Source organism: Pavona decussata, unplaced genomic scaffold, assembly GCF_977016875.1.
Source record: "Pavona decussata unplaced genomic scaffold, jaPavDecu1.1 SCAFFOLD_16, whole genome shotgun sequence".
Lineage (NCBI taxonomy): Eukaryota > Metazoa > Cnidaria > Anthozoa > Scleractinia > Agariciidae > Pavona > Pavona decussata.
The window spans coordinates 1,708,308-1,724,348 of record NW_028145439.1 but is presented as its reverse complement, the minus strand read 5'-3'; the positions used below and the strand labels follow the sequence as shown (position 1 = coordinate 1,724,348).

At 38.3% G+C, this 16,041-nt stretch overlaps 2 protein-coding genes across 4 annotated transcripts; both read right to left on the bottom strand.

Annotated features, from left to right (window-relative positions):
* Positions 1-234: 234 nt before the first annotated feature.
* On the bottom strand, positions 235-6,206 carry LOC146487266 (glycine N-methyltransferase-like). 3 transcript variants are annotated; one of them, XM_085086828.1, is made up of 6 exons: positions 5,889-6,145; positions 4,498-4,653; positions 3,875-4,002; positions 3,070-3,326; positions 2,568-2,734; positions 235-1,714 (listed from the first exon to the last, which is right to left on the bottom strand). In XM_085086828.1, exons 2-6 carry the CDS (start codon positions 4,596-4,598, stop codon positions 1,525-1,527), a joined length of 843 nt encoding a protein of 280 aa, XP_084942954.1. In that variant the 5' UTR covers positions 4,599-4,653; positions 5,889-6,145; the 3' UTR covers positions 235-1,524. The 3 variants fall into 3 exon arrangements, with proteins under 3 accessions (XP_084942954.1, XP_084942938.1, XP_084942946.1); XM_085086812.1 differs by lacking the exon at positions 4,498-4,653 and having other exon boundaries at positions 5,889-6,199; XM_085086820.1 differs by lacking the exons at positions 235-1,714; positions 4,498-4,653 and adding an exon at positions 1,724-2,259 and having other exon boundaries at positions 2,454-2,734; positions 5,889-6,206.
* A 2,476-nt stretch (positions 6,207-8,682) lies between these two features.
* LOC146487265 (uncharacterized) lies at positions 8,683-12,611 on the bottom strand. The gene is made up of 5 exons (XM_085086728.1): positions 12,431-12,611; positions 11,811-11,876; positions 11,247-11,333; positions 10,441-10,510; positions 8,683-10,039 (listed from the first exon to the last, which is right to left on the bottom strand). Exons 1-5 carry the CDS (start codon positions 12,509-12,511, stop codon positions 9,693-9,695), a joined length of 651 nt encoding a protein of 216 aa, XP_084942854.1. The 5' UTR covers positions 12,512-12,611; the 3' UTR covers positions 8,683-9,692.
* Between the last annotated feature and the right edge of the window lie 3,430 nt (positions 12,612-16,041).

The window sequence follows — 16,041 nt, the reverse complement described above, 5'->3', positions numbered from 1 at the left end:
TATCGGGTTTTAAAACCAAGCTGCATGTGATGTTTTAGCGACCATTTGATAGGTCAATGGGCTTGTGAATTATTAATGAGTTTTGAAGCATGCAGTCACCTTCTGAATATTGTTTAGCTATATTGCACGGGGATATCGTCTACACAGTGTAATATCCATAATGTTGAAAGCTGCAGGGTTTTGAATATCTGGGCAATGTTTTTAGGAAAGGACTCAAAGGAAGTGCACAATATATAGCAAACCTTTTAAATAAATTTTATTACACAACACTTATGTCTTGTTTAACAGCTCTTCCATTTTACTGCCAATTATTTCAGCCTGCAGTAACATGCTACACTTTGTACAAAGCTAAAATGCAAAATGCTGTAGGTATTGTACAGCTCGTGCACAAACATTGAAGCCTCTGTTGCCAAATTGTAGTTCAATATTTGTCATCTTCAAGAGGGATTCAGTTTAAACTAGTAAAGATCCCAACATGTAGAACAATGAATGATAATTTTCCTTCCATAAGGACGGGAAACCATGTAAAATGATGGTGGTTGGTGGCAATAAATGCATTAATTAATAATATTACACTCTTAAATGTGCAGTGACATTTATCTTCTGAAACATTACTTCCTTTACCAAATAAACGATCTACATTTTGTTCATTGAATTAATGCCAGAAGTGTGAAATATTTGTCCCTTTGTCCCTGTAATGAATTTTGACTTGTTACCAGACAAAAAGATGTGGGCACAGGTCGTCTCAAAATCAGCATCCGATTTGAGAAAAAAATCATTGAATAGCAGTAAACAATATTTACATGTACATTAATTTTAAGGAGAAGCTGCCTCTATAAATTTTAGCCAGGTACAAAATTTATATTCAAAATTAATGCAATTTTATGCACATTTTTACATGCTGGAATTTTTGCCTTCTCCTCCTGTCAACTTAGCCAGAATAATGTGAAAAAGAGTTTTCAAGCGAGTGCTGTAAATCCCAAACCAAAGGAACCGAACTTAAAAATAAAAATTTTACAATGCTATGCACATTTTATACCCTGTTGAGGTTTTGCCCTTGCCCCTTGTCAACTTTACCAGAACACTAAATAACAATTGTCAGGATAAAGAGTTTTTCAATTGAGTGTTGTAAAACTAATGAAACAAAATTAGTTGCAACACTTGAATGAAAACCTCTCCAATCCATGATTGAATCATAGGTAATTGAGGGACTGGTTATGAAACTTTGTCATGAAAACAATGGTTCTGCAATTTATGTTGGAAGGGCCATGACCGTGCACAATCCTTTGTTTGAATGTTCACACTACAGTTGAATATCTTAACACGAACATTTCCATTGGTCAGTTGCTCCAACACATTTCAAAATCTATCGTCGTCTGTGCACTGTCAAGGCCACAAATGCTAACAAAAACATATAATAAAGAAATTTGTCAGGCTTCATAACCATTGCCTTCTATTAACTATGATTGAATACACCGTGCTTGAAATACTATAAAGTCAGGTCAATTGCTTCTCGTTCTTTGCTCAGTTTTCCGCCACACCATTCTCACTGGTTGGTTTCCAGATCATGTGAACGTAGTACGCTGGCAGCTCGACCTTGCCGAGGGGTTCAAAGTCCCCAAACACTTCATGCCTGGCATCTTCACCAAAAACACCCTTAAGGAGGTCGCTAAAGGTGTTCAGACGCAATGGGCAGTATGACAGACGGAATTTGCTACAAGAGAAATAAAAATAGTGTCAACAGTTTAGTTGTACCAATTTTAGTAGACACCACCTGGCCCACCCTGCCAGAAAAAAATGTAATTTCAATACTTTCCCTTGGGTGGGGTGGGACGTTTTACACCTGTCCTTTATGTGGGTAACCAGCTGATCCCTCACGGGACATTAGCAAAATTCTGGAAACAATGACAAAAGCTATGGATGGGGTTGGGGGGGGGGGGGGGGGGATGTTCTGGCCTGGAACTGACAGCCATCATTATAAAGCAGGAAGATTCAATTTACTACCAGGGGTGTAAATTTCATTTTGGAAGGTCAAGGAAGGGTGTTCATTGGAGAGAGGGCTTATTCGCTTTTGTCAATTGAAAATCTTGGAGTGGTGATCAAGAAGTGACAAACCAAGACATACAGGTACAGCATAATAATCAATAGTTATTTACAAACAATGTCATTTTGGTGATTTCTGTCATTGCCTCAATGGCACTACCTAACTGGAAAGGGGGACATGCGGTTTATATGCATCTCAGTGTGGGAACACTTGAAACATTTTGATGATTTTTGTAAAGGGGATGCTTATTGACAAATCCATCATTCAAAGCAGTGAGTGTATTATGACAAAGTGGGGGGGGGGGGGGGGGGGGAGACCTACAATGTTTTTGCGACATAAAGGACAACAGAACAATGTTCCCAGCCCTAAAAAACTAATAGAAAATAGTGCTTTTGAAAGGTGCAGGGACCTCCTGGAAGGAGGGTACAAAAAAATAGAAATCAATTTTAATAGTAACCACACCACGGTGCACTGACACAACATTGAACAAGAAAGGCAAGTTAAGCAATGGTGAAGAGAATACCTCACTTCTCCTTCAGATGGTTTCCTCTTTTTGGCTGCTGGTTCTTCTCCTTCCTCCGTAAAATCATCGGAAGCCTTGGAAGGATCCACAATGTAGTCCAGTGTGATCATGCTTTCCTTGCCGTCTACATACAGCACGGAAGTCTTGATGCTTTCAATACAGTCACTCTGCCAGACAAAGGAAAAACAACTCACAGCAAGTCAAACAAGTGTCACCACCCCCAAAAATACTGACTGAGCAAATTTCGAAACCCCAAAATATTCAGCGCACCTCCCCATCCCTAAAACATATCACTGCTTTGAGCTACACCATTGCTTGACAACATAAACAACATTTTGATTGCACCATTAACGTGCAGATAAGTGCACATAGTCTTAAGTTCCCATAGTAACGACAGACAATTACTGTACCTCACAGTTCATACACCCCTACCTAGTCCCACCACACACCATGCAGATTCATGCTACATTGCATTATTCACAAGACAAGAAACATTACTTACATTGTAGTACAAATTACGTGATGGGGCTTTGCCACTATCAAGAATGGCATCATAATTGCGATGATCAATAAACAACACCCCGCCTGGTTTCAACATATCTTTGAAGTTTTGAAACGCCAGTTTCTGGTTTGAGAGATCTCCCTGGAAGTCTGGCAAATGAGCAAAGGAATTACCAAGACAGATAACAGCATCAAAACCTCCTTCAGGTACATCAATGTTGGCGTCGTTTAAGGAAAGCCAGTTGCCTTCTTCAACCACTGGAAGAAAAACGTGTGTATTACGTTACTTGCTATGGACAGCATTATGAAGAACTGAAGAAGTGTACTTACTGCAGTGCAGATACCTCAGAATAAGCATCAGTTTTATAATCTTTGAACTCTCACTATTTGTGTAAGTCAGATTTCTTTTAATTAACCCTTTAACCCCTAATATCAAAGGAAAATTTCTCCTGGTTGTCCTCATACTTTTCTTATAAAAGTACTGGAGAAGTTGTTAAAATATCAAGAAAATTCATGATCACCTTGGGTGATCACCTCAGGGGTTGAATAAGCATTGATATTACAAGGAGAAATTTGATACTGATCACTGTTAGGGCTTTAAGGGTTAAACTATTAATACTGTAAAAGCATTAAGATAAACTGTTTTTTTATCAATGTATGCCTGAGGTATGTGACTGACACTTGCCCTCATTATTTAATGAAACAAGAGCCTTCCAGCCAGACTGGTCTGGAACTTTTCATTGCAAAGACAATCACAATGATGAGATTCATTAAAATAATGCATGTCGTTGCATCAGTTCACTTACCCCAGTCATCAAAAGCTTTCTCTTTGCGGCGCTGCCAGCGGATCTTCCATGCCTGTTTTAACATTTTGTCACTGGCATCTGTGCTTGTCACCTTAAAGTTGTTTTCAAGCAGCATTATTGAGTCCACTCTGAAAGATACAGAAATTTAGAACTAATCAAACTTGAATAAAAAAATTAAATATAATTTCCTGATATAAACTGGATCTGTTTTGGGGCTATTCTAGTTTACTTTGCATATTTTTCCCCTTTGTGTATTTCCTTTTGGTTACAAGACTTGGTATGGGTTGATTTCCTTTCCAAAGGTCATGCTCAAGGAGATGACTATGCGATGACAAAATTGTGTTTAAGGTCTAAAACTACTGTCAACTACACTATTTTTAATAGTGCTTGTCTACTGTTAAGAAGACAGTCAAAACTAGTCTTTTAGGCTCCGATCCTCTAGTTAATTTGACCAGTAATGATTTCATACCTCAAATATTATAAGAGGTATATTATCCTGTACCCAATGGTCTACAGTAACAATCTTCCTCCACAAAAAATAGTGGCAGAAAGAAGATTGCAATAATAGTGGATTCTTCTGTCATTTAACTGCTAGGAGCATGTAAAGCAAAGCAAGACGTTACCTTGATAACCGGGATCCTTCCTTTTTTATCAAGCTCCAAGACTTGAAAGGAGAAGGAAGGGCAACCTTTAATACCAGTCGACAAATGACAACTGCATGCATCCCGCAGTTCCTTATAATTTTGCAATCTTGGAACTCGAGTTTTTGAGGTTTCTATCTGTAAATAAATATCAACACCATGGGAGTAAATTCAAAAAACTTTTGTTAAAACTTGGTATGGAAATTCAAACTAATTGAGACATAATAACTATAAGGTGAACCTCCAATAACAGCTACTACCATATTATTATATTAGAAACTGGACAGCCCTCCTGAGAGGAAACTTGAAATTATGTGGAAGATGAAAGTCATCCCGAAACGATGTTGACCTCCTCTAACTTTGTAGTTTCAGGATCAAATTCAAAAAGGAGACCGTTCAAATCAGTACTTTCCAGTGGTATTGTTTATGCTGTACAAATTTGTTAGAACTTTTGAGTGTATGGATAAAATCCTTAAGAATTAATGTAATCATTGTCAAATGAAAGCTATTGGGCAGTGTAATTTGGCAAAATGATTTCCGCCAGCCCCCCATAGTCATCAATTATGTATATGATGTGATTCAAATTTATACTTGGCTAAATTTTTATTTTCCATCAGTCTTGGGTATGGTAAATCTAATGTATAATAATGCTTTGAAACAAATTGTGGAAAATAACTTTTAAACTTGGGATGAAATGAACAACAACATTTACATTTTTGAGACTCAAATATTCATGCTCGTTCTTTGTGTAACAGGGTTAGTGTGACAATGATGCATGAACAATTAATCAGCAATTAATGTAGGTGGCTGTACGGAAATCTTTCCCAGTACTTCCCTGTGTTGCTATTTGTTTTATAGTTTTATTTTTAAAGTGTAGATTTTTTCAGTATGGCACACATGCGGTAGACATGTGACTCACATGATCAGACAAACCCAAAATAAATGTTGTCTGAAAGCACACGATTACAAAATCTTATCACGTACGCAACGTATGGCGCTTGAAACCAGGACATAACCTGATAGTAACCAAGGCGAACCGGAGTGACAAGTCGAATACAATTAACTTGTTGATCTCTTTATAAAAATTATGCCACGAGTTCATTTCAAAACAACGAAAACGAAGTGTTTGTCACGGAACTATTAACACAATATTCCACGTAAGTTTGCATGTATCAGTGCTAAAAACACAAATCCAACACCATTTTAAACGAAACTTCGACAACACAAGCAGCTAAAACTAAAATACTTACAAAAACCACCAGGAACCCTTCTCTTTACTTAAATACATTCCAGCGACGTGTCGATTCATATCATTAAATAAATCGGTGTGTTTAATCTACTTTTTACAAAGAAATAAAGCCGTTAATTCTCACCCTGTGCCACAAGCGACGTCGAGGATGTGATGGACCCCATTTTCGTTCAAGAGATTACAGAAAAACTCTCTATATGATTCCGTTCTTTTCTTGTGCCCGCCGATGTAATGCTGCCAAACTCTGGCTGCCTTGCCATCGGCGTACTGATCGGGAATGCCTGAAACACCGATTCCAAGCGAACGCGTACGGTAAATGCTGTCCACCATGTTGAATTTAGAGCCTTCGAGAATCCCTGTCACACGAACCTATCCAACGTCGCGATGCAAACTGCTACTCGCACAAACCATCCTGTTTTGTAGTAAAAATCTTTTCAGGTTGTAAAGTCGTTGTGACTGGAAAGACTTGTTTTGGTTTCCTTATATGGTGGGAGCATTGTTCTCAAGCAGCTCTTTATGGCATACATCGCCTAATATGGTGACCGATTGGGGGCGTGTATCTGTCAAAAAAAAGCCCGCGAGATTCTCGTTTGGCGGGAATATTATCACCGACGCGACAAAATGGCTGATTTGACGGTCAATATTTGGCAAGACATGTACATAGCCTTTCTGCTTGAGAATATTGAAGAGGAAGGGTTGTTCATTTCAGAGTATTGGATTCTGTAATTTTTTTCCAATCAGCATTGCTTTTTTTCTTTTATCGCAGTTGTTCGTCGTCAATTTTTTCTCGGCCGATCAACCTTGAGATCAGTTACGGTGGCCGGCGATTTTCGTCACTACTTGCAGTTCGTCCTCTCCCGCTTTTAAACGATTTCATTTACGCAATTAATATCGTCGTGAAAAACTTGTGTATCAAAAGGAATGGGGGGAAGAGAAAACACTTTTCTGTGCTATTTAATTTATAATGGTTTGGAAGCTGTGATAATTCCATAATTTTTTTTCCTTCACAGTCTTCCCATGGTTACTTGACTCCCACAGTCTGGAGGCCGGGATATTTAGCTTCCCCCGCTTTTTCGAGCTCAAACCCGTTTCCCTTAGATATTCTTACTTTTTTCTAGTATATTGGACTGATCTCAAAATCGATTTTCTGGAATCTCGGGCCACTTATTTTCGAAACAAAGTGTAACATCAATATATATCGAACAGCCAAAAGTAATTGATGGACAACGTATTCATTGAATGGGAAAAACGCTCGTACCCAGATCTCACTTCAGGTTTGGAAGTGTAAAAATGTGGGAGATCTGGGTACGACACTAATCCCGCCTCCTTACAAATGTGTAGTGTTATTAGAGTTGAAAATGATGACGTATCTGTGGGCTGTCGAGAGGTGTCCGCCTATGGGCGTTTTCGTGTAAAACGGTATAGGGATTGTATATGTGCTGATTCTCCGATAATATACACTTAATCTATGGTCCCTCGGGAAACAGTTTTGTTTTCCCGACGTCTCGGGAAACATCCGGACTCGAGCGAAAACAAAACTAACTAGTTTCGAGAGGGACCATACCTTAAATGCTTTGTTATATATTTAGACTTTTCCTTCAACAATCACAACAAAACATGCGGAATGTCTTCAAGGTTTGAAGACCTAGACTGATGACTGGCTTAAAGCCCCATTTACACGAGCAAAAAGATCGACACGGCACCCCCAAAATTTCGGTACGGTGTCCCAAATTTTTTGGCACGGCACTCCTGATTTTAAACGTGTAAACATAGCGTGCCCAAAAATAGTACGGCACTGGTGCCCGAAATTTTAGGGGTGCCGAGACCACCTCGAAATTTTGGGGTGCCGTGCCGATCTTTTTGCTTGTAAATGGGGCTTTAATAGGGACTTACGAAAACAAGGCAGAGACGGCAACGAGAACGTCAAAAAAAAAAAAAAAATTAAAATGAGCAAATCAACGGCAGCTCTGCGCCTGCTTTCAAAAGTAACATTATTACATTTCTTTGACGTTCTCTGCAAAACAGCGGCGTGAAGATGGATGTTTCTTTCACTTTCTAGGCTTCAATGCCGTTGCTACTTCTTAGTACTAGCCATGTTCCAGGAGAATTCGCTTTCAATTCATTGCCAAAGTCGGAATAATCACAAAGTAGAGCAGATAATGTAAATATTATTTCTAAGTGGCATTTCCGTTGACGTTGTCCGCGTCATGCCTTCATAAAGTCCATCATAATTGGAGGCAGAAAGAAACTGAAATATCAAGTGATATAGAAAACTGAACCGCCCATAGATAAGCTGTGTTTGGAATACATATGTTTGGACCCAAGACTACATGAACATTTAAAATTTAACCGCAATTTCCAAGGTAAGCAAATGTCTGCATAACTATTGGTTAAGCAAAAGGTCCCGGATGTGTTCCGGCATTCTAGGATCTGAACGAGGTGGTAAACTGACGTGCCATGAAGTCTCAAGCGCGTTACTTTCATGACAAATTGGCCGAGCATTTATTTCCATGGCCTTAAACCTATTCTTTTTTTTGTTTGTTTGTTTTTTTTTTTTTCCAAGTTCTTGGATAGGGGACTGGCGTTCAAAACTTGAACGGAAAACTGGGGTTTTGTTTACCTTTGTTCAACCTTGAATACACAACGTTCAAGATATTTTAAGGTTAAATCCTGACAGTCACAGTTGCTGAGAATTGTTTATCCGAGTTATCACCATCTTTTTCAGTGATTTGGGACGAAATGGCTTTCGACTCCACGTCTGCGTTTATTTTCCTTCATTTCAGTGGAAATTTAGCCTTCTCCTTCATGCTCATAGTAAACTTAAATTTCCCCTGAATTCGCTGTAACTTGCATTAATTTCAAATTCTAAGCGTTCATTTCCCGCAATAAGGTAGATATTCAACAATCAATCAATAACATCCAATAATTAATTCCCAGTTTATTTGAATTTATTGCCAGCTAAAAGCTGCTCTGATTAAAAAACAAAAGCCTTTTTACGAAAACTCCTGTAACTGACCCGACTACTTCTACATCACTTTAAAAAGAATGAGATTTGGCCCCAAACTGCTGCGCCGTAAACTTAAGTCTCTTTCCTTGACCCGTCGTGCACTGTACCCCAGTGCCTTATATCCTGTTTTATGCAACGAAAAGGTTGTTAGAAGTAGTTAGCAACAATTTTTCTTTAATTTTGAAGGAAAGCCCTCTGCCTTTTCCTCGGATTCAAACGTGACCCTTCAAATATCGCGAGAATTTTAGCAGACAGCAATTTTGCACAATTTTCATGACCACGAAATGTTAAAGCTTTTTAATAAGTCTTTGAGGGTTAAGGGTTTTTTTTGTCAAATCTATTTAGAGGTTCAGTCTACTGTATGATTAAGAGGGTCAGTTTTACAGCTAACCAAACAACAAATACAGAACCAAAATTTAGATTTGTCAAACGTGATCCGCGGGTTGAATCAGTTTCCCAACTTAAAAATAGGAGCTCGTTTACTTCTTCCGCGCATTTGGTTTGTGGTTTTTTAGTTTTATGCTGTATAAGCCGGCCCAATTCTAGAACAAATGCAAGAGAATGCTTTCCACGTGTGTAAAAGATTGTTTCAACGATATTTTAACGGTTTCCGAATAGAGGAAAGGGCAACGAGCTTGTTCACTCGCACACCGTCTGTTTTCAAGAAAGTTAACTAATTTTGTATGTGATTTGAAAAGACCTTTTCCGCTTTTTATTGATAAATAACCTGAAATAAAAGTATCCAAGAAATTCATCTATCCAGGAAAAAAAATCTGAATAAAGAAAGTTTTTAAACTTTTGTTCATTTGCTTGCTGATCATACATAGTATGGCAGGGCCTTTTGCTGACTTTGCGGGGAAATGTGGAGGGTCAAAGAAAGAGACTTTAAGCGTGAAATTCAGGTTTTACTCTTTTAGTCGTTTAAATCAAGAACGCGCCAAAAAAGCTGTGATGGGTATGCATAAATGCTATCCCAGCTGCATGTGTGGCCGCCACTGTAATGGCGTCACCAGCTTTGAGGTAAAACACCCCGCCCGTGGAAATCGTAAACTCGTCTTTTCGCAGCGACCATGCTGGATGTACCATGGCAATGACTTTGTTGTTCACAAGGAGAGAAATCCTCACAGGTCTTCCCCGGTAGCCGCGCCAGTAAATCTGTTCATAGATGTAGTATCTTCCAGCCATGGGCACGATCATTTTTCCATCTTGGTACTTCATACCGCCAGTAAGGTGGCTGTATGGTTGTTTAAGGTTCCAGTCTTTGATCACTGAAAGAATCAAAACAGTTTTGACAGTTTTAACCCCACTTTAACCTTCAAAAGGTTACGAAGTTACAGCGATCAATTTTTCATGGAAATTGTCTTGAAGCGCCTTGATAATTAACTTTTAACACAACTGAGATTATACGAAACATTACACAGTGTAAGATGCGATAAACTTGCAACGGTAATCTTGAAACTTGTTCTTGGTGAAAAAAAAAAAGTTTGCTCCCATAAGCAAGATACAGAAACAGAACTGGTCAAATGGCAGGTAAAAAAAAAAAAGCAATTAGATCAATTTCTGGCTCAATAAGGCTCTTCAGAGCAAAGTCCATTATCACAAGTGTAATTTTTGTGAGAGGAATTCAAAACAATTATCCTATGCGATGACCATAACTATATATAGATACCTTTGTTAACTTGATAAGTTCTGTCTCCTAGATTGGCCCCTTCAATGTGTGCAGATGGTTTATTGGGGTCCTAAGAATGAATAGAGAAAATCAAATTAAAAAGGGAATAATATAGCTGGGGTGGTGTAAGGTAAAGGGAGACCCGTTTGCATGCAATAACACAAGACTGGTATTTCATAAATAAGTATTTTTTTTTTCAGTCCAACATGATTGCAACTCATCCTATAGTTGTCCCCAGTAAGGCATGAAACTGCATGCGGTTTCAACAACAAACATTTTTTCATCATCATCATCATCATCATCATCATCATCATCATCATCATCATCATCATCATCATCATCATCATCATCATCATCTTCAATCATCTTTATTTAATCACGGTATCACAGTCCGTTTCGTTTACAAAAAATGGTCGTCCTGCGAGCGGTGCTAGCTACCTTACAGGGGTAGTTAACCCCAAGCCCAACCATCAACCTGAAGGGCCAGGGGAACTCTCTTTTATCTGGTCTCTCTATCTCAAAACCTGTCCGGCTTGGTTGAACCTGCCAGGAGCTTGAACCCTTCTGACATAGTTCTAGGTATCCTGGAGACCCCACCATATTCCGATATTGCACGAAAGGAAAATGAACTAATATGATTACGTTTCACACACTCGGAAAAATAGTGAAAATGTGCGATTAATGTCTTGCTGAGTCCTGCAATAGCTAGGTAAGTCGTACAAATATCTAGGGGATTAAGAGTCAATATTAACAACACTCAACACAGCTTTTAAAGTTTGTAAAGTACACCGCAGTTGTCACTCTACCTGTAAGGGACACTTGCAAGGTCCAGACTTTCCCGGATCTCCCATCTGACCTTTTTCCCCTGAGTCGCCCTTATCGCCTTTTTCGCCCTGAAAATATCAGAAAATACATACATCAGTTTTAGCACTCAGTTACATCCGAAGCTTAAGACCTTCGATGATCTTTTGCCTTCCCTACTTTCACCCAGGCCCTCACGATCAATTCATTTTGCTGACGTAACCGAATCGAACGGCCGGGGACACGTGACCTGAAACGAATTGACCGAGATAAATGCAGCGAGAGGCCTAGGAGCTAGGCGACGATGATCCCTGGCATGGCATAGATTCGAAATCTAGCAAAGATTTCCGAGGATTTCCGAAGATTTCACAAACTGACACAAGTTTGCAGTCACGTCTCAAAAGTGAAGAAAAACGTTTTGACAGGGTAGTTCAATATTTACATAGTTTGACAAAGCGATTCAAATTAAGCTACTCTGCTACTGTTATTAACGACTTTTAGAGAACAATTAAACAAATAAAAGTAGTTAACTTTGAAGGCAAATCAAGACCAAAGAACTGTTTAGTTACCTTTGCAGTATCTCCATGGTGTCCGACGTTAATGTTGATTGGATTTCCTGGGGTTGCGCAAACCTTCTGTGAAGCAAACAAAATATAAAAGTGTTAATTTATTACATCAGGAGACTGAAGTAAACATGTCAATATTTTTCAAGGACATGTTCCAAATAGTTTTATAATAGGCAAGCGAATTAATCTCCGAAGGAAATAAAAACGAAATGATGAATCAGCAGAAATTAGAGCCACTTACACTGGGTTTTTTCCTGGGTTTTTTAGAAGTGTGTCGATCTTAATTTCAGTCTTGGCTCATCGCATTCCGGTCACCATGAACATTTTCAAACTGGGCAGTTTATTGGCTTTCACTTGCCTGCATTTTTCTTTTCAGTTAAATTTGTAAACAATTCTTGCATTACCCTCTATTTTGAGGTAGAGACTGATGAACTGCAGAAACCTTCCTAGCTTGGCATACTTTTATGAGAATATTTTGCGCTTTTACAGTTGACAGAAATAATAACTTTGCGAAATCCTTGTGGAGTACTCCTTATGTATTTCAATGCAACTGATCGCTTGCGTGCGAGTGCATGGTTAGAAAATGTATAAAAACTCGTAAAAAAAAAAATGAAAGACCTTACTTGGTTTCCAGATGCATTTCCCAGTCGGCAGAAACACAGGTTGGTGCAAATCAGAGCAAAAAAGATCAAAATGAACTTCATCTCGACGCCTTCGATGACTCACTTCTTACCACCAATTAAGAACACGGGCTGAACTGCAGTGCACCACTCGATCTCAAACGAGAACAGAGAATGAAGGGTACACGACTTAACTGACTAATTTATTGCTTCTAATTATAAAGGGCGAGAAGAAACACGAAAAGGCCTCTAAATAAACATTGTTATACCGGCATTGTATGAAGTCACGATGATGCAATAGTATGACGAACTATTTTTGTTTCATGTTTAGTCAAAGAACTTGTAATCCGTTCGTGTTACGACGTTCCAAATTTGGCAATTCGTTCCTCTGGCAAAAAGAAAATAGAAATTTGCTGTAAGAGCGCTAAAAACTAAGATAATATCTGGAAAATGTAGATTAAATTGACAAAGCCATGCCCTTTTTTTGTTGTTTCTCAAGGTACAAGTTTCAATTCTTTACTGTGTCCATTTGAGAAAAGGTTTTTTGAAATCTTATTCATTTGACTTAGAATGGACAAAAAAACAATGGCTAACTGTGGCTAGCCGTACGAACAGTTCTATAAAGAGCGATCTCAGTGTAAGTAGGGCAGTGATCATTTCTGGATGATGTACTGGCAATATGACTGAGAAGGAGAGCTTCATCTTCGTAACGAATAAAGCTAGCGTCAGTTTATACTCTGTTTTTCTTTTTTCTGATTTCAGGCGCACTTGCTAGCGACATGCCAAGTTTCAGTCCGTAACAAAACGTTAAAGAAGGTCAGTTGGCTCTTGAAAACTGAGAACTGAAAACGCAAGCAATATCGAAAAATACTGCTTTTATTTGATTGTGCCCTCTCGAAGATTCATCAACAAACTAAAGAGTTAAAACCAGTCCATACAGAACAATAAACATCAACACCTGAGAGCTCGGCTTAATAGCTTTAAATTCAAGTTGAGTGGTTGCTCTTTTGAATTAAGATTTCGTCCACAGACTCAAAAGCTAGAACAACCGAATACAGCAAGGTACCTCAATACGTTTTTTTGATGTATGGTAATACTTAAGGATTTCATCCACACTGACCTCTTGATAAGTTAACTACGTAACACTAGAAACAATGCTACAGAAAAATCACTCACTCCAGATTAAATAGCTTTCATTCCGAAATGACTACACTCCAGAGTTTCGTCCATAAAATGAACAGTTGGCTTTGTATATATCAGAAGCGCGTGCTAAGGACTCAAAAATTGACCCTAGAAATACTATCGATCAAATGCGACTATCGAGACGATTTAATAAGGTTTTTCAAACAGATATTTGCAATCCCGCATTGGGCCTGAGTTGTTGGACAATGTTCCCATTGGCAAACGCTCTATGTGCAGTTCGGTGTTCGGTAGCTATAGCGCTCTGAAACATATCGAGCGTGAACAAAATTTGGGCTTAACTGTGGCATGAAGCGACTATGTTAAGAACCTGGAATTTTTATTATCATTTTTTTGGGAAGCAACACGGTTTCCTTGGTAAATAGTTTTTAGCGCGTTTAAAAGGTGAAACATTGTATAATCCTTAACATTTCTACTGGACTAGCCTGCTCGATCTAATCAGTGATATGTATTATTAAAGCTGAGGTTAATTTCGCCGGTGCTTAGTTCTTTTCCGCGTGTATCATAAATTTGCTGGCTACTTCTAGGAGACTGCATAATATAAGCCAAGAGCATTAATGATCTTTGAATGTAAAACGGTAAAACACGCGTAAAACACGCGTAAAACAATGCAGTATTAAAAAACTTGCGCCAAATTTATTATTTACCCTCTATCAGCAAAATATAGACCTCTTAGAAGGATTTTTTAATTTCATCACAGACTACGTTTATCCGTTTAAAGTCGCTTCAAACGTAGTAGAAATATTCCCCGCCAACGGAAAGATTTATCGTTCGCTTTCGGATTAAAAAGTTTCTGACTTCAATAAATAAAACTTGCCCGAATTGTATTTCGTAAAAAGCTGTCGAAGGAATTTTGATTGGTAAATAAACACACACAAACGAATTGCTCGTTTACTGTCATCAGATCCTGTTGGAAATTTTCTTTTTTCTTTTTCTTTTTTTGCTTTTAGAACAAATTTGAACAGTTTATTTCCCAAAGCGTTTCGTTGAAAGAAAAAAGCCAAAAGGTAGGTGAGCGTTTAATAGGCCTCAATTGAAATATCTTTCCGTAAAATAATTTGCCATTGGATGTAATAATCACCCTGAATATTCAGCGAGTGAACTCGAATAAATTAACTTATGCTCCTTTATTGAACATTTTAGCGACCAGTTAAATATTGTGAGGAGAAAAATGTCTCTGCGGTGCTTTCTCATTTACTGAATATTTTTCTGTCATTTCTTGGCCTATTAATAGATTAGAAAACCTTATTTTATTTTCTCTTTTTTTCCTGCCATTTATATAGTTTTATTTAGAAAACAGCAATCGTTGCCACGCTCAAATTTTAAAAGTACCTACCGAGCGCCATGAATATGCCTTTCGCGTAAATTTGGCCCTAAATAGGGATGTTTAATTTAAGTTAAAATTAACATAGAAATCGACAAATAAATAAACTTGTAAGATGAAGTCCATCGCAGAATGGCTCTTCTACCACTAGGTTCAGATAGCACTGAGGATCTGCAAAATTTCAGTAGTTTTTGTGTTGTGTGGAATGTCGCATGAATCTAATGACTAGCCACTCGAACACACCGGCTGAAGATTCCCGGATACGGATCACGAAACAATTTTACGAGATTTATAATACAATACAATACGTATATTAGTGACTGTATCAAAGCAGTATAGATTTTTTCCGTTCTGACTTCAAAAAGTGGAAAGATTTTAAGGTATGACGGAATAACACATCTCGCTTTGAAATAGAGTAGGGTTTCAAATACTGTCCCACATACCCCCAGTATGAGAGGTAACCCCCCCCCCCCGATTCGTTTAACATTTTGCCCTTTTTTCAAGTCGATCTGTGTAAATATACTTAATTTGCATACAGCATTTTTCGTGCTTGTGTGAAAATATTTTTAGTGCCACTATTAAGTGTAATAATGCATGGTTCCAAGAGAGGATGATAGTTCTAATAAATGGAATTGAATATTTAAACTTAAAAACTAGACATATATGCGAGTAGCATTTTCCATGCGTACCTTAAGCCCGCCGCACACGTGAGGAAAGAGCTGAGCAAAATGCCTCGCGAGGCAGATAGCTCAGCCGTTTCCTCTCGTGTGCGGCGGGCTTTACAGCCTAATTACGCCATGGGCTTATACCAGAAACATAGAACTTCGGATAGCGGAAATTAAATTATTGGCTCTGGTAACATGCAACAAGACTAGCAAATTAGTAGCAAAAACTTATGGCCACTCAACCTTATCTCGACAGTAATCCGGTTCAAAACAAAAAACGAAGAAGAAAGGAAGAGAATAACAAAGCGTTGTAAATGTTTATCTGATTTACGTTGTTTCTGTTTGCAATTTGAATACTGAAGTGTTTATAATTCACACTTGAGGCTTCATATAAAATTTCGAACGCGTGAGGAAATTGAGCAGTC

Bases quoted from the DNA above. Each gene is read 5' to 3' on its own strand.
- LOC146487265 (XM_085086728.1), bottom strand. From the start codon at position 12,511: ATGAAGTTCATTTTGATCTTTTTTGCTCTGATTTGCACCAACCTGTGT. The intron at 11,877-12,430 runs GTAAGGTCTTTC...TTTGCTTCACAG, and splicing joins GAAATGCATCTGGAAACCAA to AAGGTTTGCGCAACCCCAGG. The intron at 10,511-11,246 runs GTAGAGTGACAA...ATTCATTCTTAG, and splicing joins CTTGCAAGTGTCCCTTACAG to GACCCCAATAAACCATCTGC.
- LOC146487266 (XM_085086812.1), bottom strand. From the start codon at position 6,094: ATGGTGGACAGCATTTACCGTACGCGTTCGCTTGGAATCGGTGTTTCA. The intron at 4,003-5,888 runs GTGAGAATTAAC...TGTATCTTTCAG, and splicing joins GACGTCGCTTGTGGCACAGG to AGTGGACTCAATAATGCTGC. The intron at 1,715-2,567 runs GTATTCTCTTCA...TTTCTCTTGTAG, and splicing joins CCATCTGAAGGAGAAGTGAG to CAAATTCCGTCTGTCATACT.